This window comes from Pelmatolapia mariae, linkage group LG14, assembly GCF_036321145.2.
Source record: "Pelmatolapia mariae isolate MD_Pm_ZW linkage group LG14, Pm_UMD_F_2, whole genome shotgun sequence".
Taxonomy (NCBI): Eukaryota; Metazoa; Chordata; class Actinopteri; order Cichliformes; family Cichlidae; genus Pelmatolapia; species Pelmatolapia mariae.
The window spans coordinates 29,374,495-29,399,433 of NC_086239.1; the positions used below are offsets into that span (position 1 = coordinate 29,374,495).

General features: G+C 39.1%; 3 protein-coding genes across 3 annotated transcripts; all 3 read right to left on the reverse strand.

The window, feature by feature from the left end:
- Positions 1–379: 379 nt before the first annotated feature.
- LOC134640673 (odorant receptor 131-2-like) lies at positions 380–1,327 on the reverse strand. The gene has a single exon (XM_063492574.1). The coding sequence runs from the start codon at positions 1,325–1,327 to the stop codon at positions 380–382; it is 948 nt and encodes a 315-aa protein (XP_063348644.1).
- A 9,272-nt stretch (positions 1,328–10,599) lies between these two features.
- On the reverse strand, positions 10,600–11,532 carry LOC134640674 (odorant receptor 131-2-like). The gene has a single exon (XM_063492575.1). The coding sequence runs from the start codon at positions 11,530–11,532 to the stop codon at positions 10,600–10,602; it is 933 nt and encodes a 310-aa protein (XP_063348645.1).
- Positions 11,533–20,791: 9,259 nt separating this feature from the next.
- Positions 20,792–21,730, reverse strand: LOC134640675 (odorant receptor 131-2-like). Its single transcript, XM_063492576.1, has one exon. It carries the CDS (start codon positions 21,728–21,730, stop codon positions 20,792–20,794), a length of 939 nt encoding a protein of 312 aa, XP_063348646.1.
- Positions 21,731–24,939: the final 3,209 nt, after the last annotated feature.

A 24,939-nucleotide genomic window follows, 5' to 3' on the forward strand; every position in this document is an offset into this window, starting at 1 on the left:
TTTGCTATACGATCTGTGTAACACCCAAATTTTTCATTCGTGGGATAATAAAGGTTGATTCTATTCTATTCTAAATATTTTTTTATTGTTTAAAGAAGCTACAATCACAAGTACAACATGTTTTGTTTACAAACAAATGTTATTATCTGAACTGCATTTTCAATTCAGTCCAGTTGTATTTATATAGTGCAAAATCACCACAAAAGACTCTACAATAACACAAAGCAAGCTGCCTGTTATTGAAATAATTTTAAATTAAGAACAATAGAAAGGTGAAAAGGGTCATATTATGCACCAGTTTAATATAAGACCAGCAAAGTGAATAGAATGTCTGTTTTTATCAGTAAAATTCTGACCATCCCTGGAAATCTGTGGATCATTAGAACCTAATGAATGAACAAGCTGTTGAATGTTTCTTATATAAGCCACAGAGAGCATAGTATTTCAGTGCATTAACAAACATCTCATCCCTGAGGCCATAAATTAGAGGACTCAAACATCTTGGAGCAAGAATAAAGGTTATGTAATTAAAGTACCTCACATTGATAAATAACATAAAATCAATCTGCAGGACAGCAGCCTCTATAAATGGACACCAGAGCTGGATAAGACACAGCAGCAGCTGGAAACCATGAAGAACCACTGTACTGAGCCCCTTCCACGTTGACTTCTTATTCTCTCCTGATGCAGCTTTGGCCACTTTCATTATTTGCACATATGAGAAAACAATAGTGATGGACATAATCAGGAAAAACAGCTGACTTATAGCTGACCTAAGATGTCCCTGCCATCTGTGAAAAATGAACATTTCAACAGCACAAATTCTGCTCTGGGTATAGAAGCTGGTGATTGCTGATGCAAAGAAAATAGAAAGAATAACAATGCAGGGAACAGAGCTCAGACCATGAATGATGAGGATGAAGTGCAGAGCTCTCTGTGTTTGGCACAGTTCTGCATGACGGAGGGGAATGCAAATGGCCACGTAACGCTCCAGGGTCATTGCTGTCAGAGTAACTGGTGTGACAAATGTGTACACAGACAAAACAATATATATAATAACACACAACCACACTTGTATGGTGAAACTAAAATAACTCAAAATGAGCAAGACATTAGTTATTAGCAAAAAAAGTGAATCAGACAACAGTGTAATAGCAAATAAGATGTAACGCATAGTTGTGTAAAAAATATCCTTCATAAAAAATGTTGTGATTAGGAAAAAGTTGATGCAAAGAAACATCGAGATAAATACCTGGATTATTATGACCCGATTGCTGATGTTGTTTATTGCCAACTGACCACCAATTACTGAGTTATTTAATGCCATATATTTCTTAGTTTTAGGCAAATAGTTTAAAATCTTCATATATGGAGAGATCTTAAGAACTTACCTACATATATGAATGCATGTCTGGTTTCTAGATTCTAAAATCAAATCTCACACAAAGTATCTGATCCAAAGTTAAAATAAATTCAAATTTAACAGCCTCACAGCTACAATAAGTAGAATATCTATTGAGTTAAACATTCACAGTGCATGTTGATATGACATGACATATATCTATAATACCTAAAGATAACAAGTCCCAAGACATCAGAGAGTCATTTTACCAAACCATCCCTGCTGTAAATAGAACATGTCTGAGGTATGTGCTGTCATGATCTGATTTTTATAGGTGAAACTATAACACAATTGAAATGTCACAACCGGAAGATGTCACCAAAGGAAATGCATTTGGGAAACATTTTGTACGATAGATCGATTCAAGTATACAACTGCTGCATGTAATTGGTCTCTAGATTTGTCCATCAACTCTTACCTGTCTCCTTAGAAACAATTTATTGTTTGAAATCACAATACCTCACAGCTATCATAGTCTAAACTAATAAAAGAAAGCAGCACTGCCACTATAAATATGTAAAGCGTTTCTTGTGCCTGTCCCAAATGTCCCAGATAACTGGAATCAGTTCTTTGAAAAAAACAAAATTCTGAAAAAATGCTGCTGGCTGTTCAGTACTTGACTGGAGCTGTGTGGAGATACACAGGCCATTTTTTTTTTCAATGAAAGACAGTCACAAGATTCAGATTTCTCATGATTCACGACTTATAAGATCAGAAGTACTGCTACTTTGGTCGTAAGCAACAGTTCTCTGGGCTTTCTGAAGGACTTTCATTTTTTTCTTTGGATACTCAATTCCGTTTCACTCATTTTTATTCCAACGCTTGTACCTGACCTACTTAACACTGACCTGTGAGTCATTCAGTAATTAAAAAAAAGCAAAAACATAAGTTTCTTTTGCCCAATCTTCAATCAAAGACAGTATCTCATTTAAGAATCTTTGTTGAGGTTCAGTAAAGTATGTTTTCATACTACCTCTACTTGGCACTGTGGATATCTGTCTTTACTTACTGCCCTCACACTTTTATGATGCTTTTTGCAGAGACATCATAAATCTTTGTTAACAATATAACATTCACTTCAACAAGAAAAAAAAATAAAAGACTAAATATGTGAATTTTAGCATACAGAAAATGAATCTTGTTTTCAAACAGGATATAATGTCTGGCCTGCATTTTGTAAAAACCTCAAACAAGAAAGTCAAACAAAGGTATTGTTACATCCCCCAGGAGGATGTCTCTTCTCCCTACTAACCCTTTGTTTTGTCCAGGCTCCACCTCCTGTCCTGATTGGATGCTGCGCAGAGTCTGGCTAATTGGTAATCAGCAGAGCACTATTTAAGGCCTGTGGAGCTGTGCTTCTGTGCCCTCTGGCCATTTTGGTTGCCATACCTGTGCAGGCTTGCATGCCTTTGTAACTTGTATGAGCATTGTTGTTTTCATGTTCAGACTGCTGTAGGGGAGAGCTGCCTTTTGCTTTGACACCCTGTTTTCTCCTGTTTATGTGTTGTTAGGTAGGTTATGGTTATAGGTTGTATATTTTGTTTCTTTGGAGTTAGGTAAGTTTCTTTTATTTCTACATCAGGGCTGTTTTGTTTGTTATGTTGGCCTTGGCTCTCCCTGATGTTACACCTCAATCTGAACCCAAATCTCATCACCAGCATTAAATAAACCTTCTACACTTACCATCTTGGCTCCTCCTTCACTATCCACCTTTATGTTCGTCTCTTCAATCCCCTAGACTAGCCAGGGGACGTAACATAAATTGGGCGCTCATCCGGGATATTATCCTGTTTAATCCATTTTTTTAGATGGTGAAGGTTTGGAGTTGTTTGTTTCTGCTGGTGTGTTTGGCAGAGGTGATTAGTATGGCAACTGGTGTTTTCAATTTGAGTGCGTTTTTGAGTAGTCCTTCTTGGGAGGAGTTAAATGTGTGCAGAAAACATGATTTGTTTGCTATAGCAGCACACTTTGAGTTAAATGTATCAAGGCAATTGGTGAAAGAGGACTTGAAAACTGCTGTTTCAAATAAGCTTGTGGAAGAAGGCCTGCTTCCTGTTTTTAAATCACCTCGTTTGCCAGTTCCTCTTGACAGGACCCCTAATGAAGGAGTGAAGCCTGCTGTGTTAAAGGAAGAAGGGCAAAACCCTGCTGCTGTGGAGCAACAAACAGTGGAAAATTTGGGCACTAATGGCTCACCTTCTTTTGCTACTCCATCTTCTCCTCGTTCAAGACAAGAAGTATTACTCAAGGTACGTTTGGCTAAATTACAGTTGGAGGCTCAGGATAAAGCCCAAGCTCGTCAGGCAGAGTTGGAACTTCGCAGGTTGGAGTTGGAAGCAGAGACAGAAAAGGTGTTAAAGCTGAAAAGGTTGGAGCTGGAGTTGCAGACTGAAAGGGAGGTCAGACTGCGTCAGTTGGAGTTACAGGCACAGACTTCAAGAAGTACTACTACTCAACCTAGTTCTGCAAATTCATCTGTTGGTGAAACAACCTCCTCCCATGTAAACCCAGGTGGTTTTAATGTGAGTAAAAACATTGTGTTGGTACCTCCATTTCGTGAATCAGAAGTTGATACATATTTCAATGTGTTTGAACGTGTTGCTGCCTCACTGCACTGGCCGAGAGAAGTTTGGCCATTGCTTCTTCAGTGCAAATTGGTAGGCAAAGCACAAGAAGTCTGTTCTGCTTTATCTTTGGAAGAAAGTTTGAACTATGATGTAGTGAAGTCTGCTATCCTTGCTGCTTATGAACTTGTTCCCGAAGCGTATAGGCAACGCTTTCGCAATCACAAAAGAACAGCAAATCAGACTTTTGTAGAGTTTGCTCGTGAAAAAGCGACTCTTTTTGATAGATGGATAACAGCAAGTAAAGTTCTTGACTACAACTGCTTACGTGAACTGATACTGCTGGAAGAGTTCAAAAATGGCCTGCCAGAACGCATTGTTGTACACCTTAATGAACAGAAGGTTTCCACTTTGAAAGAAGCAGCTGTGATAGCTGATGAATTTGTGTTGACTCATAAGACTGTTTTTGTGCAGAAACGTGAAGTTACCACCCGAGAACCTCCCCCACGAAAGGATCCTTCAAGCCCACGACGGACTTTTGCTTCGAAGACTGAAAGGGAATGTTTCTATTGTCATAAACTTGGTCATGTTGTTGTTGAATGTCCCGCTTTGAAGCGCAAGAACCAGTCACCAAAAGGAGTAGGTTTAATTAAAACCATTCATGCTGAGAGAGGGGACCAAAGTGAAGGAGTTGATCCCTGCTTCAAACCCTTCCTCTTAGATGGCACTGTGTCATTGACCGGGAAGCCTGAGGATGAAAAACCCATTCGAATACTCAGAGATACGGGAGGGTCAAGATCTGTGATTTTATCTGATGTATTGCCCTTGAGTGACAATTCCTCTTGTCATGGTAGCATTCTGATTCAAGGAGTTGAAATGGGCTATGTTGAAGCTCCTTTGCATTATGTACACATAAAGTCAAAGCTGGTTAATGGCATCTTCTCTGTGGCAGTACGCCCCTCACTTCCCATAAAAGGGGTGCAGTTCATTTTGGGGAATGATATTGCTGGTGGAAAAGTGCAATCTGTTCCCGAAGTAACACATGATCCAAAATCAAACTTGAAGAGCAACGACCTAGCAACATGTTTTCCATCTGTTTTTCCTGCTTGTGTTCTCACCAGGGCTCAAACAAGACGTAAAGCTGCAGAAATTGATTTGGCAGACTCTTCGTTGGCTCAGGCTCTGGCTACAGATGATTTGCAAACCTTGATTGATCTTAAAAGTGGCTCAAAGGATACTATCGAGAAGTGGGAGGATCTCCATCTCTCACAGTTAGACTTGCCAGTCACACGTGAAAGCCTTATTGCTGCTCAGAAGTCTGATCCCTCATTGACTAAATGCTTTACTTCTCTTTCTGAAACAGGAAATAAAAAGGCTTCTTATTTCTTGGAAGATGGGGTCTTGATGCGCAAGTGGACTGCACACCCAAGTTTAACAGCAGATGTAGAGGGAAGCTGTTCTGATGACTGTGACTGGAGCACTACTTATCAGATTGTTGTGCCTCTTGAGTACCGTCACTACGTAGTCTCCCTTGCACATGAGCACCCCCTGTCTGGTCATTTGGGAGTTACAAAAACGTACAATAAGATACTCAACCATTTCTTTTGGCCAGGATTGAAGGCTGATGTAGTTGAGTTTTGCCGCACTTGTAAAACATGTCAGATTGCAGGAAAGCCAAACCAGACAGTTCCTATAGCTCCTCTTCATCCTATACCAGTAGTTGGTGAACCTTTTGAACGTGTCATTGTGGACTGTGTTGGTCCATTGCCCAAGACAAAGAATGGTAATCGGTTTTTACTGACTGCAATGTGTACTTCGACTCGTTTTCCAGAAGCTGTCCCACTCAGAAGAATAACTGCACCTTTGGTGATTAAAGTTTTGACAAAGTTCTTCACTACTTTTGGTCTACCAAAAGTAGTCCAGACAGACCAAGGAACCAACTTTCTGTCTAAACTTTTCAAGCAGGTCATGCAGACTCTTGGGATTAAGCATGTTGTGTCAAGTGCATACCATCCTGAGTCTCAAGGAGCATTAGAGCGCTGTCATCAGACACTCAAGGCAACGTTGCAGAAATACTGCTTGGATACTGGAAAAGAGTGGGATGAGGGAGTACCCCTGATGGTGTTTGCCATGCGTGAAGCTAAGCAAGAATCCCTTGGGTTTAGCCTAAATGAACTAGTGTTTGGTCATTCTGTTCGGGGACCTTTGAAGTTGTTGAAAGAACAGTTCTTGTCAACAGACCATGTTGTGAAAACTAATGTTCTGGATTATGGATTATGTCTCACAGTTCAGAGAGCGCCTCCATAAGGCCAGGTTGGCAGCTGCAGAAGCCCTCTCCTCTGCTCAGGGGAAGATGAAGAGTTGGTATGATAAGAAAGCCATTCCTCGATCTTTCAATCCAGGTGACAAGGTTTTGGTTCTTCTACCAACTGTTAGCTCTGCATTGTCTGCCCGCTTCTGTGGACCATACCAGGTGGATAAGAAAATAAATGACACTATGTGATTAAAACACCGGACAGGAAGCGTAAAACACGCTTGTGCCATCTTAATATGCTCAAGTCTTTTCATTCTAGAGCTGATTCTCTCTGTGGTCCTGCAGATAAGTCTGTGGCATCTCTGCCAGAGCAAATCTCCTCTCCAGAAACTCTCTTGTTGAACTCTTCCTCAGGACTGAGGTCGAGTTTAGATGAAGATGGGCTCAAACTTTGTGATGCCAGCTACCAGAGTGCCAGAATGCTTAATTCTGAGGTACTGTCCCAGTTGTCTACATATCTTTCTCACTTGACCCGTGAGCAACAGTTAGACATTGAAAGGCTTGTCAACATTCATTTAAAACTCTTTGGGGACATGTCTTCCCGTACTACTGTAATAGAGCACGACATTGATGTGGGGAATGCAGTGCCTATTAAGCAGCATGCTTACCGTGTGAATATGGCAAAAAGAGAAATGATAAACAAAGAAGTAGACTACCTTCTGAAGCATGGATTGGCTATAGTCCATGGAGCTCCCCGTGCCTAGTTACACCAAAATCAGATGGAACACCTCGCTTTTACACAGATTTCCGCAAGGTAAATGCAGTAACAGTGCCTGATTCCTTCCCACTGCCCCGTATTGAGGACTGTATTGACAGCGTCGGATCTGCTGCGTATGTGAGTAAGCTCGACCTTAAAGGTTATTGGCAAGTTCCTTTGACAGAAAGAGCATCAGAAATCTCAGCTTTCGTAACACCTGATCACTTTTTACAATATACAGTCATGGCATTTCTGAGAGATTTCTGGGGATGGTTGGTTACTACAGGTGTTTCTGTAGGAATTTTTCTGAAGTCGTAACACCACTGACAAACCTGTGCAGCCCGAAGGTACCATTCATTTGGAGTCCTGAGTGTCAACATGCTTTTGAATGTGCAAAAGGTCTTCTGTCGAGTTCACCTGTTCTTGTTGCTCCAGACTCTTCTAAACCATTCAAGCTTGAAGTGGATGCCAGTGAGGTGGGGGCTGGAGCTGATCTTCTTCAAGATGATGGACAAGGAGTGAGTCATCCTGTCTGCTTCTTTGGCAAGAAGTTTGATGCTCATCAAAGACGGTACTCGACAATTGAGAAGGAGACTCTAGCCATGCTTCTGGCTCTTCAGCATTTTGATGTGTATGTGGGATCTACTTCCCAACCTGTAGAGGTCTTCACTGATCACAATCCTCTTGTGTTCCTCTCTCGTATGTATAACAACAATCAACGACTGATGAGGTGGGCTTTAATTTCACAAAACTACAACATTGAAATAAAGCATAAGAGAGGATGTGAAAATATTGTGGCAGATGCCCTCTCAAGAATGTGATGGTGTAAGGTTAACAAACCTATACGTTTGTTTTTCTGGGTGGGGGTGTTACATCCCCCAGGAGGATGTCTCTTCTCCCTACTAACCCTTTGTTTTGTCCAGGCTCCACCTCCTGTCCTGATTGGATGCTGCGCAGAGTCTGGCTAATTGGTAATCAGCAGAGCACTATTTAAGGCCTGTGGAGCTGTGCTTCTGTGCCCTCTGGCCATTTTGGTTGCCATACCTGTGCAGGCTTGCATGCCTTTGTAACTTGTATGAGCATTGTTGTTTTCATGTTCAGACTGCTGTAGGGGAGAGCTGCCTTTTGCTTTGACACCCTGTTTTCTCCTGTTTATGTGTTGTTAGGTAGGTTATGGTTATAGGTTGTATATTTTGTTTCTTTGGAGTTAGGTAAGTTTCTTTTATTTCTACATCAGGGCTGTTTTGTTTGTTATGTTGGCCTTGGCTCTCCCTGATGTTACACCTCAGTCTGAACCCAAATCTCATCACCAGCATTAAATAAACCTTCTACACTTACCATCTTGGCTCCTCCTTCACTATCCACCTTTATGTTCGTCTCTTCAATCCCCTAGACTAGCCAGGGGACGTAACAGTATCAAACAGTCAGTAAACAATATGGTTGCAGATAATATGGGTTCAAACTGGCCAACTTACTGAAAATTTAAAACAGCAGTTAGATCACTCTGTATGGTGTCCACTGAAATCACTGGTGCGCCTAACTAAATTTATCATCTTGTTGTTTATTCTTCTCATGCGCACAAAAACTGAGTCCTTTTTTCATAATATATCAATAACGCTTTACTTGCACAGCATGTACTGAGAAAAAATAGATTGCCTTCACACTAGCTGTGATGGAAATTCTTGAACAGTTTGTAAGGTTATGAAGCCATTGTTTCCAAATGCTTTTACCTTGGTTGTGATAGAAATGCTTGATGAAAATTGCACAAGTGCTAACTCACGTGCACTTTGTTTATAGGCCACGCAGAGGAGTAGAAGATGCCACAGTAAATTTGGCTTACTTGTTAAACAAGTTTCAGTCATGAACTTTCATTTTATTAAAATAGCTGAGCTGATATGCTGCAAATGGTTCACCACGAGGCAAAATGAGGAATATAGTGGAACAAATCAGAATACAAGTCCATTTGGTGCCAAAGTATCAGTGCATTGTTGCCTGTTCGCCAGAAAATGTAAAGCCAATTTCATGGCATTTGACTGATGTTACACAAAGTTCGATAAAACATTTCAAACAGAAATGAACATTGCACTATTAATCATTCTGACACACATTCAATATGAACAGCAGGAATTATTTTTAGGACATTTTTTCATTGTAACAACTAAATGGGTTTTTTGTTTGTTTGCAGAAGTTAGAATCCTAAGTACAATATGTTTTATTTGCACACAAATGTTGCTCAAAGGAAGAAAAAGGTCAGTTATTATGCACCAGTTTAATATAAGGCCAGCAAAGTGAACTGAATGTCCAGTTTTATCAGTACAACTCCGAGCATCCCTATAAATGTCTTAATGTCTATTAGAATATATTAATCAGAATGAACAAGCTGCTGAATGTTTCTTATAAGCCACAGAGAGCGTAGTATTTCAATGCATTAACAAACATCTCGTCCCTGAGGCCGTAAATTAGACGACTCACACATCTTGGAGCAAGAATAAAAGTTATGTAATTAAAGTACCTTACATTGATAAATAACATAAAATCAATCTGGAGGACGGCAGCCTCTATAAATGGACACCAGAGCTGGATAAGACACACAGCAGCTGGAAACCATGAAGAACCACTGTACTGAGCCCTTTCCATGTTGACATCTTCACTGATTCAACCAACCAGATGGGCTAAAGGAACAAGTGTATTTTTTTCAAGGTTTGAGCTAAAACCTGAAAAGCGTGGTCACCTGCAGAGTTAAAATAATTTAACAATTAACAGATCCTGAGTTTATGACTGCACAGGCCCGCTGTGGATCTGAGCAGGTCTGCTATGTACACAAGAGCCTGCCCATGTAGAGCTTCATATGTCATTAATAAAATGTTAAAATCTATTCTGACTTTGATGGAACCCTAGTGATAGGAAGTAAGAATAATGCCTAGCTGCTTCCCTTTGGGCCAGTTGTAGATAGGCTAAAGAGGACTGAGAAAGGCCTGTGAAAAATGAGATACAATAATCAACACTGAAGAAATTAATTGATTTTTTTAATAAACAGGACTGGTGGAACTGGGTGAAAGCTAAATGCTGGTTCTTAATTGAACCTGCCACAGTAATGACTGACCTCCTCACAGAAGCTGACAGTGTCAATCACAAGAAGTTCAGCTTTGCCAGGATTAAGATTGAGAGAATTTGAAGACATCCAATATAAGTAACATTTCAGTATTGCCTGTTAGTCAGAAATGTAAAGCCACTTTAAGTGCATTAGACTGATGCTACATGGAGTTAAATAAAGCAATGGACAGTGGACATGTATGGCAATAATTTATTTTCAGTACATTTTTTACTGTAACAATTAAACACATGTAACAATTACGTGTTTTTTGTTCGAGGCAGTTACAATTATGAGTACAATAAGTTTTACAATAAGTAAATAATTAAAAGAATTTTTTACAACAACTTAACTGCTCCTAATCTACACTGTTGCCAAACTAAAAACAATTTAAGGATAAAAAGTGTCAGATATACATCAGTTTAAGCATAAGACCAGCAGAGTGAATGGAATTGCCAGTTTTATCAGTACCACTTTCAACCACTGGAAATCTATGAGTATTTCTATTGGAATACATTAGAACATAATAAATCAAAAAGCTGCTGAATGTTTCTTATATAAGCCACAGAGAGCATAGTATTTCAGTGCATTAACAAACATCTCATCCCTGAGGCCATAAATTAGAGGACTCAAACATCTTGGAGCAAGAATAAAGGTTATGTAATTAAAGTACCTCACATTGATAAATAACATAAAATCAATCTGCAGGACAGCAGCCTCTATAAATGGACACCAGAGCTGGATAAGACACAGCAGCAGCTGGAAACCATGAAGAACCACTGTACTGAGCCCTTTCCATGTTGACTTCTTATTCTCTCCTGATGCAGCTTTGGCCACTTTCATTATTTGCACATATGAGAAAACAATAGTAATGGACATAATCAGGAAATAAAGCTGACTTATAGCTGACCTAAGATGATCCTGCCATCTGTGAAAAATGAACATTTCAACAGCACAAATTCTGCTCTGGGTATAGAAGCTGGTGATTGCTGATGCAAAGAAAATAGAAAGAATAACAATGCAGGGAACAGAGCTCAGACCATGAATGATCAGGATGAAGTGCAGAGCTCTCTGTGTTTGGCACAGTTCTGCATGACGGAGGGGAATGCAAATGGCCACGTAACGCTCCAGGGTCATTGCTGTCAGAGTAACTGGTGTGACAAATGTGTACACAGCCAAAACAATATATATAATAACACACAACCACACTTGTATGGTGAAACTAAAATAATTCAAAATGAGCAAGACATTGGTCACTAACAAAAAAAGTGAATCAGACAACAGTGCAATAGCAAATAAGATGTAACGCATAGTTGTGTAAAAAATATCCTTCATAAAAAATGTTGTGATTAGGAAAAAGTTGATGCAAAGAAACATCGAGATAAATACCTGGACTATTATGACCCGATTATTGATGTTGTTTATTGCCAACTGACCACCAATCACTGAGTTATTTGATGCCATGTATTTCTCACTTTTAGGCAAATATTCTTTTGTTTTATATCTTCCAATGTGGAGAGGCCCAAAATTTCTTAGAACTTATCTACATATATTATTATATATATGGTTATAGATTCTAAAACCAAATTCCCCACACACACTATCTAAACCAAAGTTTAAATGATGTCAACCTAAACATCCTCACAGCTACAAGTGGAATATCTATTGAGTTAAGTATTCACGGTGCTTGTTGATAATATAATGACATATATCTATAATACCTAAAGATAACAACAAGTCACAAGACATCAGAGAGTCATTTTACCAAACCATCCCTGCGGTAAGTAAAACACATCTGAGCTGTGTGCTGTGAAAAGCTGATTTTTATAGCTGAAATTGTAACACAAGAGGGAATGTCACGACAGGAAGATGTCACCAAAGGAAAAGCATTTGGGAGTCATTTTGTACAACAGATCGATTCAAGTACTAAAATATAAAACTACTGCACATATCAGGTGTCCAAGTTTGACCATCAACTCTTATCTGTCAACACAAATTATTATTGTTTGGCAACACAACATCTCACACATAAAATTGAAGAGAACAATGCTACCTGAATGTGCAAAGCATTTCTTTTGTGCGTCCTGTGTGAATCCATTCTTCGAATAGATTTAGTCAAAAATAATTTACTTCTTAAATTGTTCAGCACCTGACTGGAGCGGCTTTTAATTAGATTTAGTCCAAATAATTTCCTCAATGAATAGTTAATTCTCTGATTTACTTAACACTAACCTATCAGTCACAAAAGTATAAAAAAGGCACCTTAAAAAAGAGAAAACTCAGTGTTGAACACAAGACACAGGTGAACAAAATCTAACTAATGAGACACGGGGAAACAAAACTAAACATAACACACACAAAACAGGGGAGTATGAAAATAAAACAAGTAACAAACGCTGAGGCTAGGACTAAGACTTTTAAACTTGACAGAACTAAAGATAGGCAAGACCTGGAAGACAGAAACGTTAATAGACATGGAGACAAGACCGAGCCAGACAGGGAAACACAAGTGAGGTGGGGATTCATAAACTAAAATCAAGAAATGCTACTACAAGAAAGTATGAAACCTGAACACAAAAGACTCTAAGAAAACCTTTAGGTCAAACACTCATAACACGAAACTGATACCAATACAGAATGATGAAACGAAGATTACGAAACATACAATGCTGAATAAAACCTAAAACATACAGATTGACCTTTTTAAGTTAACTTTAGTAATTACTTACTCCAAACCATCATGTCTATTAGACCCCACTACAACAAGACTGCTCAAAAAAGTCCAACCATTAAATAATGCTTCAACCTCAAATCAACCTTGATCAACTTAATTCTACTTATTTCTACATACCACAGGCATTCAAACTGGCAGCAATTAAACCACTACTTAAAAAGCAACCACTTGATCCAGCTGTCTTAGCTAAATATAACTTTCCTTTTATCTCAAAAATTCTTGAAAGCTAACAGCTAATTGCTCATCTGGAGATAAATGGTTTATTTAAAGAGTCTCAGTCCGTTTCAGAACTCATCACAGCCTAGAAACAGCATTAGTGAAAGTTAGGATTGAGAATCGGTTCTGGTAGAGCTTGCTATGATCAGTATAGGGGAGTAATGGAATACATGTACCGGTGTTACGTATTTAAAATACAAAATATGAGTAAGTGTATTCATACAGTTACCATTTAAACCATTTAAAAAGGTGATATTCAGAATACAGTTACCTTGAAATAAATGGATTACCCAGCGGTCTTTTCCTGTTTCATATGTTAGGCTATGCCCTCTCTATTTTTGGTAACTCCACGCCAGTGGAAACCCAAACAAAACATGCATTAAGAGGCTCTAAAGGGTAACAGGCATCTCCGAAAACATTAGAGCACTTATGCAAATATGTGATGTCTTGATAAATCGAGCAGATATTTGAAGTTTACACAGCACCATTCTCGCATGAAAATATCTTAAAAGTTTATTTTGTGACCCAAAAAGAGTAATATTTCAAACTCCGCCACTCTGTGTTCCTCCGCCACTGCCTCATTTGAGTTTTGGATGAAATGGATTCTGGGATATTGCATTTCGTCACTTCGAGCTGATTGGAGACCAAAACAGCCAATCAGATTTTTTTGCATCCAAGTCTGTGATTGGCTGGTTTTGTGGCACAAATATAACGGTGTACAGAAAGAGTTGAATGCGCACGGGCAGAAATGTTGAGAGCAAGCAACACATTGAGAGCAAGCGCAAATGCAAAAACTGAGCGAGAGGGGCTGCTATTGTAACCGACCCAGAGTTTGGGCCGGTAAAACAGATTAAATGTTCCTGCAAAACAGGGAAATGATGAGACAGAGACGACTGGTGAAGTTTCTCTTTGCCTCGCTTCTGCCATATTTATTTATACAATCACATGTATTTTCAATTTGCAGCACCAACATTCTTCATATGCAACAACTGTCTGTATGTTCAAGCTGCAATACCACAATCTTTACATGGAAAACAAAAATACTTCACGTGTAGTGACCTTCAAATCATTTACACGGCTATTCTCTCTGAATGACAATTCAAAACAATATGACATGCATGTTCAAATACATTTTTACCTCTATTTAACTTTTAACCCAAATACCTATGTATTCTGATTGTTTTAACCACCATACCAGTGCTTGGTCTTAAACCAATTTAGCTTAGTAGCTCACAAATACATGAAAGAGGCATGCATATGCTGGCAGGCTTAGGTTTAGCTTTAACATTCTCAAAATCACTTTTTAAAACCAGTAAACAGTCATTCTTCACTGCCAACAGCATATTAACATTCATATTCACAATATCAGGATACAACAGGGAGCTTATTCAGCTAAACGTCCTGAAATAAGTGCAAGATGAAACCAAAATGGCGCCCGCGGCTGGCTAGGCTTCGGCATTTTTCCAGTCCTTCTACTTAACAAATAAACGTAACAAATAACAGGGTTTACCCACTGATTTATACCCCCCACATTTAGCTGTGCTTCTTATCAATATTTTACAACCGTTTTAATATAGTTTTACCGGTTACTAACCTGCAAAACAGGGAAATGATGAGACAGAGACGACTGGTGAAGTTTCTCTTTGCCTCGCTTCTGCCATATTGGAGAGGAGGACCTATGACCTCGCTATTCTGTCTCACTGAGCAATGCGCCACCCGGAGGCCGGGGGGTGCAACTACCTTTTACACATAGTTCACTTCGGTGACAAATCTCTCATTTTTAACAAGTACTACTTCTGATGGGATTACACATTAGTGTGTCACACTATTGTGTGTGTATATGGATAATATGGGCTTCTCTTCTGGCTCTTGGCGAAGGCGGTCACACTTTTCTCCTCTCCCTTCCCTTATCTTCCCTGCTTAGCGTCTTGTGTCCTTGTCTAGTCTCGTCTATTTTCTTACTCTTTCCCTGGAACATTCTCTCACAGTCTGTTCTCTAAAACCTATAAGAGGAATTATGGATTTGATCAAGTGGTCCCTGAATGCAATTGACACCCTCTTCTCAACGAGAAGCCTGGGCTCGGGTGAGCCTGAGTGTCCTGGAGGTACTTTCCCTGCCGGATACACGATGGACGGGTGGTATAACTGGAGGGTCGTGTGCCTGGCGGGACTGTCGATCGAGGACGTCGAAGACACCTACCTGTTCGGAACCATGATAACAGGGTTCTTGCTGATCAGAGCTGATCCTGGCCCTGGCTTATCGAAGATTAAAGAAAGCGGAATCGGCTGTTCAAAACCCTACAAGGCTGCCCGCTGTGACTGAAATGATGGGACAAGTCGTGAGTTCTCAAAATGGGCTCATTGAACGCAGCACGGATAAGATCTTGGAGAAGCTTGAGGCTACTGTGAACACTCAGAATAAGAGCTCTGATTGGATTACATCTTGGAGAAGCTCACAGCGGTCGTGAGTTCTCAGAATCTGCTCTTTGAGGGCAAGAATGATAACATAATGGAGAAGCTCACGGCTCTCCAACGGGAGATCGAGAGACCAGTGTCGGACTGCTAGAACAGCTTTGAAATTCATATGAGTTGTTCGCACTAAAGTAAAAACCACCATCATTTCATGCGGCTACCACTTTGGCGCCAGCTGTGGTCTCAAGGCTGGAGCTGAACAAAAACACCCTGATAACAGACTGTGCATAGACTGTTCTTCCTATCCTACACAAGGACACCGGGGTTGGCTGGAAGACTGTTTACTTAGCCTGGCAGGGCGAAGGACACTGTCTCAGCTGAACTCTGGACACACATACACACACACACACAACATACAGCAACATACATACATATGCAGATATCCTTCCCTGGATCCAACGCCTCCTGCCATGCTTACCTCCCTGCCGATGGAGACAGCGGCTCAGCTGGAGGTGCAAAATTGCAGCGTCTGCGAGCACTGTGTGCATTGGCATATCCCCGCCCTTATGTTGCTTGTCTGTGTTTCATGGCGTATAGTGTGATGATATCTGTGCTCTTTATGTGCTATGGAGTTTTTTTGTGTTTTCTCCTCATGATGACTCACTTGTTAGAGTCACCATGGGCAGAAACCTTTTTTTTTCTCCTGACCTTGCCCCTATATGTTACATATTTCACTGTCTACCCTTTTTTTGCTACGTAGTCTGACCTGTCTCCCCAATGTAAGTTTGTATATTGTATGTATTGTCTGTATGGTCATCTAGGTCTGTCATCTCAGCTGCAGGCAACTGCAACTGACAAATAAAGCTTATCCTCCTTTTAATAGCAGACACTGAAATACATTTTTCGCACGCAGCAATGAATTTTGTTCACTCAAATTTAGCTTTTCTTCGCTCAAAATAAATTTCTCCTCAAAATGCAACACTTGCACCTGCAAATTTTGTTTTACGTGCGCTCAGAATAGTGGCACAAAAATAACGCCATAGAGGTCCCTTTACTGCGGTTCGGAGCCGCGGACCTGTTTCATATATGCGTGGAATAGTTTTCTATATGAGATCGCTGCAAAAAGTGCAGCTTCACCTAATGTCCACCCTACTGTTACTCATTTTATATTAAGATTTTAAAATCTAGTTGGTATTGGTATGGCGAGTAGCCTTCAGTAATAGTAATAAATCACACAGCAACAGTACATTCATGTAGTTGTAAAAAGCATGACAATATATTAAGTGATCCAAAGTATTCAGAATACGTTACTCTCATTAGGTAACGTAATGGAATACGTTACAAAATACATTATGGGGCAGGTATTCTGTAATCTGTAGTGGAATACATTTTAAAAGTAACCTTCCCAACACTGGCTATGATGCACTGAGCGTCACTCTGCATTTAATTGTTTTAGTTTTTGGTGCAGTGGTTAGCACTATTGCTTCACATTTCTATGTGGATTTTGTGTGTTCTCCCAGTGTTTGTGTGGGTTCATACTCTGGGTACCACAGTCCAAAGTCTGGCAACTTGTCCAAGGTGTACCCAGCCTCTGTTCCCCACTGGGTCCTTATCACGGTTGCAGATGGCTGATAAGGATAAGTGGAATAGAATGGATGAACTGAATTACAATCAGCCAATTTCAGTTAGTGGCACAGTCTGAGGAATGAATAAATGGTAAAGTGCAAGCTGCATCCAGGACAGAGACAGTTGCATTATGATGCTAGAACCCAAGTGACTTTAGTTTTGTGAATGTCGACCCCAGCCCAGCAGACAGACCCTGAACTTCAACAGGTAACAAACTGATGAGTAGCCAGGCTGCAGCCTATATTTCTACCTTTTCATGTTTCTGAAGTAGACTCACCATGACAATCGCTTTAAATTCTCTTTGTTTTGGTTTTTATCTTTTCTTTGTGCTGTCGGCTATGTGTTCATACCTAAATACTAAGAAAAAGATCATGTTTGTCCTCATTAGGATGGTGTTGGTGTGTGGGAGTAAATAAATAAATAAAACATTTTTTATTTATATAGCACCTTTCTAGACAGAGTCACGAAGTGCTCCACATAGGACAACAAGTCATAAAACATAAAACAGACAGCATAACACATAAAACAAGGCAAAATCTAACCAAAAGCAATTTAAAAAAGGTGAGTTCTGAGTTAAAGCAACTACTGAGTCCACTGTTCTTAAGCTTAGAGGGAGAGAGTTCCACAGTCTAGGGGCCACAGTGGCAAAAGCTCGATCACCCTTAATTCTTGTCTTCGTGTGTTGTATGGCAAGTAAGCCCTGATCAGATGATCTCAGGGACCTGCTAGGGACATTGGGCTGCAGAAGATCCAAAACATAAGCTGGTGCCAGTCCGTGCAAAGCTCTAAAAGTCAAAACCAGGATCTTAAAATGGACTCTGAATTCAATAGGAAGCCAGTGTAACTGAGATAGCAACAGTGTCACATGTGAATACTTAGGGTGTAACCTGCTGGAATATATTTTTAAATGGTAATTATGAAGCAAGTGATTTTAGGTGATTTTAGGGAGAAACACAAAATTAATATAATGTAATGGATTACTTTTAAGAAAAGGGTTCTGTGTAATATATGCAACACTGATCACAACAAAGTGGGAAAATACCTCCCACAAGCACAAACATTTGACCACACAGCATGCAGTTAATTTGCGCGAATGTAATGTCTTTCATACACTGCTTAGCAATTGTGGTGACTCTCAAGGCGGAACCAGCGAGAAGCCAATGAGAATTGATAAGAGAATGATAGACTCCAGTGCAGCATTCTATACCGTTTACCATAATATTTTATTACAGCAATTAAAGCATGCTGCAGATATTGAAAGTATTGCGTTACAGTGCTTTGAATCATATAGATTCAATTCCATCAATTCATCTGTCCAGGCCCAGAGGCAGCAGTCTAAGTAGAGATCCCCAGACTTACTTCTCCTCAACATCATCAAGACATGTAAGTTGACTGCTACATCTCTGCAACATCTCTCTGTATCCAGAAGTTTCCTATGCAAATATTTTAGTTTGCTGTACTTTCTGGTCTTTGCACTTAGAGAGTAGCAAGTAACACAGATGCCAGGGGACTGTTGCACACTTTGTTTTTCTCCATAAGGATTTAGACTGAAAACAAAACATTGATGCTCATTAGCTGATTTTCACTGTTCTCTTATGGCTAATCAGCTTCTGTGTTTAATTGGTTCATTAATTATTTATGCTATTCCTTGCTGATTTTGACGAAATTTGATGGTAAAACAGATAAAGAAAAGTAGCAGTTGGAGAACTATTGATTTATTTTTGAGTTTTTGTAAGACATCACCTTTGTAATCAAAACAATGATCGACATAAGACTTTTATCTTTATCTTTTTATCTTTATATTGTTTTAGTGTACACTGAGGGCCATGGGAGCGTTGCAATTTCAAATTCCTTTGTATGACCTGTACATATGGTTTTTGACAATAAAGCTGACTTTGACTTTGACTTTAAACATTTTTGTAGTAATTTAACAATTTGATAGTTTGATAATTTGTTTTTTTTCCCCAATACAATATACATTTAGCAAAGGAAAGAAAGGTAAAGAAAAATACATTTCAATATTCACCTGTTCTGATTCAGTTACGTATCGAAAAGCAACTGGAAGAAGTGCACGCTTATTTATCCCCACCCGTTCACCATAAGTTATCAGGCAACATTTATTCAGCTTCTTTACAGATATAATCTGCAGTAATTGGTCAAATTAAATGCTAATTGCACCAGTCAGCATCAGCAGCAAATTGATTGATTCATTGTTTTTAACGCATTCAATTCACCTCTTTGTGTTGTAACTTCACTCTTCTCACAGCTGGCCGGTTGACCAACAACAGCAAGAGTAGACCTGGTAGAGCTGGTCTGATCCTACCCCTGCTTTGTATTTGCCAGTTCTGTTATCTGAGGATCATACTTAGCATTGAAGGTCTACCAAACAACACTCTGAAGGCAAACGGGGCATACACGATCTTCCTGTTGCAAAAAACCCCCAGGCTTCCATCCAAATCGTCATAAAGACTGAGAATTATATTTTTAAGTTTGCTTTGAGGACATATTTCACAAGATTGACTGGCTAGCAATGTTGCTCTCACTGGTAGGCTAAGTGATTTTTAGCCAATTACAAGTTGAACCCAGTAGTTGGGGTTGTTAGATAAGATGTCGTCACAAGCTAATATGCAATATGCACTGGTGGCCCTTAAATTGCAATTAAATTACTTGACATTTTTACTGAACCATTTAAAACACTGTATATGATAAACAGTGCATAAATATAACAGAGGCCTTGATGTTGGTCAAGATCAAGCTAATAACCCTTATCTAGTTATAAGCTAAAACACAAAGTGATCAGTCATTCATCATGTTGTCAGACAGATGTCACAGTTAGGATCTTGTTGGAGATCATGTGAATATAAGAGCAAAGATGAGGCTAAAATGATTCTAAACAGGATGAAATATAGTTTAATGTGCCTTTTTAAATGCAGGCTGCAAACAGTCTGAATGTGTTCCAAATGCTGAAATATGTATCTTGAAATCACCATTTAATGATGCTGGGCAACATTTTAAAACTGTAACGCCTGCACCCTCTGTCTGTCTTTGGCTGTGCTGCAGAGGAGTGGTAGTGCAGCTGGCTCAATGGGCAATGCCAGGGAGGTGGATGGAGTAGGTGGAGAGGTTCGCTAATCAACATTTTCCCTTTTTAGTGACTCCAGAACTGGAGAAAAGAGAGGAGTCAGCTGGAGACCTGAGTGGGTGCCAAAAAGAAAGCACTGTGTACACTACAATAAACGAAAACACAATCTGAATCTGGTGTGGGTCCTCGTGTGTTACATACTGCATGTTAAAATATTGTTTTTGTTGACAAATGTTTATTATATATGCACCTCTCAATGATCATTTATTATGTAAGTCTTTCATGAACATCAGCTCTGGCAGTTTGTTTCATTTTAACAATGGCATTTAAATGAGTTCACTTTTACAATTACATTTTATTTAACCATACAAAACATTGTATATGACAAATAGTGCATAAAGACACCAGAAGCCTTGATGTTACCAAAGCTCCAATGAATAAATCACTTTTGTCACCACAGTGAACTACAGTTATATGTTAATAGCTAAACACTAATAGTTCTATGCTGAATACAGTGTGTGTCATGATCCTCAGGTCCAAACGGGGAGACTAAATGATAGAAGATACTGTTTACTTACTTCCTTATGATTACATTAATGCTCAGTGAGTAGCTTATTCTTTAGTGGAATCATGTGTTTAAGTGTGTTATGTGTTTAGTTGGAAAATGCTACAGATTTTTTCCTGTGTAAGGGACAGAGGACATGATATCTTAGTGCAAAGAAAAATTTGTCATCTCTGAGGCCATAAATGAGAGGACTCAGACATCTAGGAATAAGACTAAACATTATATAATTGAAGTACCGTACATTAACATACAACATGAAATTAATCTGAAGGACAGCAGCTTCAATGAATGGGCACCACAGCTGGATGAGACACAGCAACAGCTGGAAAGCATGAAGAGCCACTGTTCTGAGCCCTTTATGTGTTGACTTTTTGTTCTCTCCTGATGCGGCTTTGGCCACTTTCATTATTTGAATATAGGAGAAAACAATGATAATGCACATAATCAAGAAGTAAAACTGACTTATAGCTGACCTCAGATGACCTTGCCAACTACGTATAATGAACGTCTGCCCAAAGCAAAACTGGTACTGTGTGAAGAAGCTTAAGGATACAGATGCAAAGAAGACAGACAGAATCAAAATGCAGGGCACAGAGCTGAGGCCGTAAATGATGAGGATGCACTGCAGAGCGCTGCGTGTGGAGCAAAGCTCTCCATGACGCAGGGGCATACAAATGGCCACATAGCGCTCCAGGGTCATTGCTGTCAAAGTAAATGGTGTGACAAAGTTACACACGGATGACACTGCAAACATAATAAGGCACAATGACACCTGTATAGATAAACGAAAATAGGTCAAGATCAGCAACAAATCTGTCAGAATTAAAATGAGACAATCAGACAGTAATGTGACAGCAAATAAGACGTAGCGCATAGTTCTGTAAAATGTGTCCTTCATAAAAAAGGTTATGATCAATAAAGTGTTGATGCAAAGGAAAATTCCTACCAAAACCTGAACAATGATGACTTGGTCATTGAGTTGTCGCATTGAGGATTCACCACCAATGAATGAGCTGTTGTCAACCATAAGTTTAAATGTTGTAAATGAATAAAAAAAGAACCTTAGAGAGTTGTCATTACAAAACAAACACAGTGAGAGACAATTACCAAAGCATTCTGACACACAGTGCTTTGTGGTGAATGCTTCCCTCACCTGGAAGGTTAATTTGTACATGTGACTCTGAAATGAAGTACCACAATGTTGTCACCACAGCATACTATTTCTCATTGCTATTCGCTATTGGATTGGGTATTCGATAACCTAATTAATGGAAAATGTTGGTGTCTGACACTGATGCTTTTTTTATAAGTTTATGGAAACTATTCACACACAGAACATTTTAACAACAATTTTAACAAAATGTATTGCTTGGTGCTATCACTGTTTTGTTTAATAAATATTAGAAATAAATATTAGAAAGAGAATTATGAAGAAAAAACTCCCTTTTAACAGGAAGAAACCTCTGGCAGAGCAAGGCTGAAGAAGAGGTGGCCATCTGCCATAAGGTTGGGAGAGGAAGAGGGACAAAAGACATAATGAAAGAGAGGCAGAGATGAATAATAACTATGACTGAATGCAAAGTGGTACACATATAGAGAGTGAAAAGTTGTGAATGAAGAAGAAACATTGGAAAGCCCCCCAGCAGCCTAGGCCTATTGCAGAGTAGCTAAATGTGGGTACATGTTCACCTGATCAATCCCTAACAATAAGCTTTATCAAAAGAAAGGTTTTAAGCCTAAACTTAAAGAGAGTGTCTTTCTCCCGAATCCAGACTGGGAGCTCATTCCACAGAAGACAGGCCTGAGAGCTGAAGGCTCCCATTCTACTTTTTAATAGCCTAGGAACCACAAGTAAACCAGCAGTCTCAGAGCAAAGGGCTCTATTCAGGGGCTAGAGCACTATGAGGTCTTTAGGATAAGATGGGGCATGATTATTTTTGACCCTACATGAGAGTAGAAGGATTTTAAATATGATTCTGGATATACCAGCGAGCCAATAAAGAAAAGCCAATATGGGAGAAATATGCCCTCTCTTTCTGTTCCCTGTCATTACTCTCACTGCAGCATTTTGGAGAAACTTAAGGATTTTTTGGGAGGTTTTAGGACAATCTAATAATAGAAAATTCCAATAGTCTAGCCTAGAAGTAATAAATGTATGAACTAGTTACTAAGCATCACACTGATACACGATGTTTCTAATTTTAGAAATATTGTGCAAATGCAAGAAAGCAGTTGTACATATTTGTTTAATATGTGCACTGAAGGACATATCCTGCTCAAACAGGCCAAGGTTATGTCTTTTAAAGTGAGTATCTGGTTAGACACCATGTTTATAAGATTTTTAGGACCGAGTACAATGAAATCAGTTTTATCTGAATTTAGAAGCAGCAAAATATAGGTCAATCAGGGCTTTATTCGCCACATGCAGGTAGCCCTGTAGTGAAATGGGCGAATAAAGCCCTGATTGACCTATATTTTATAGGTCATCCAGGCCTTTATGTCTTTAACACATTCCTGTATTCTAACTAATTGCTGAGTGTCATCTGGCTTCATGGATAGATAAAGCTCTATATCATCTGCATAGCAATGAAAATGTATGTTTTGTCTTCTTAGATTACTGGCTAAAGGAAGCATGTACAATGTAAATGGAATTTGAGCTTGCCTCTGCCTGCACTCACATGAAGTTATTTTTCTTTCTTTCAGCCAATTCATTTTACAGTATAACTTGCTCTTATCAATGGGTTTGTGACAAGGTGAATTTTCACCCTAAGCATGTTAAGGATCTTCAAAAATTACGCTCGTCATACCTGTGGTGTTTTGTTTCAAATAATTGATTCTCACTTCCTGTTTTACTTGGGTAGTTATTTGTCTCCCTTGTCTTTCATTTATATTTGCCTCCTTTGTTGTCCAGCTATGTCCATGTCAAATGATTGCCTTGTGTGTATTTACAAGAGATTTCCTTTTCTTTTTCAGATTGTCTGTTAACCTCCACTGGAATGCTTCCTGTTCTCTGAAGAAGTTTGAATTGTGCTCTTTATTTTTCCCTCTGCGGACTTTTGCTTAGGGTTATGGTTAGCCTAACCCTGGACTTCATTTTTACCTGCTGGTTTTGGGGTCCTGTATTATCATTCCTGACATCATCACAGATTACAAAGACATATGAAAATGCAAAAATCTTAAAAAAAATTAAATGCACAATAAATCCAATCAATTACTCATTTCTGTTTATTAAAAATGTAATCATTTAGAATGACAATTCACTAGTACATTTATTAGTTGATGTATCTGTTTCTCAGTGTGTCTCATGACTCGACATGAAAAAAGACCGCAAGATGAATTGAAAAATCCAATTGAGGGACTTGAGTAAAATATCTAGAATACATAGTTATAGTGCACTCAGCTCATAAACCGTAAAGTAAATACAGGGTTCCTGGTTTTAGGAAATATAGAAAAAAATCCTTGTATACCAGTATCATTTTCTAGATGTTCTGCTACCTTTAAAAAAAGGTAGCAGAACTTGAACATAGTTTTAAAGATAAAAGACATTTTTTAAAAAGTGTGACCACGTGAAAGTTTGACCTTATTTAACCATGAAGAAGAGCTCAAAGGTCCAAAATAGTGAGATATTTGGTATCCCCAGCTATCATTCCTATGTCCTTTTATGTTGTAAATACAAACATAGGCAGTAAGAAACATTGTTTTAAATAGCTCTATATTGTCATGGTCCTGGGTCGAGCATCCCAGTGTTCGAGTTTTATGTATCGTTTGTATTCATTTGTGCCCTAGTTTAGTTCATCTAGTTTATTTTGAGGTTGCTGTTTCTTAGTTGTTAGGTCATCTCCTCCTGTACTCAGTCTCCCTGGTTCGTGCGTCTACCTGTCATGCGTCATGTCTGTGTGGTTATGTTCAGTTCAGGTCACGTCTAATCTCCATGTTTCCTGTTTTACTTTGAAAGTCTGTGTCTAATGTCAGTGTATGTAGTTTCGCTTTCCCTGTCCTGTCATTAGGTTCATGTGTGTCAGCTGTTTACTCATGTGTCTCCACTTCCCCTGATTGCCTCATGTGTGTATTTAAGTCCTCTGTTTTCTGAATGTCATTGTCAGGTCGTCTGTTATCCTCACCATTGTCTTAGTCATTATAGTCTTAGTCATAGAGCTTCATAGTGTTTGTTTCTTAGTGTTTTTTTAGTTTGCTTAGGGTTCCATGTTTAACTCCTGCTATCATCCAAATAACGGA

What these genes read in the sequence shown, in the direction of transcription:
- LOC134640673 (XM_063492574.1), bottom strand. Translation starts at nt 1,327, where the DNA reads ATGGCATTAAATAACTCAGTAATTGGTGGTCAGTTGGCAATAAACAAC.
- LOC134640674 (XM_063492575.1), bottom strand. Translation starts at nt 11,532, where the DNA reads ATGGCATCAAATAACTCAGTGATTGGTGGTCAGTTGGCAATAAACAAC.
- LOC134640675 (XM_063492576.1), bottom strand. Translation starts at nt 21,730, where the DNA reads ATGGTTGACAACAGCTCATTCATTGGTGGTGAATCCTCAATGCGACAA.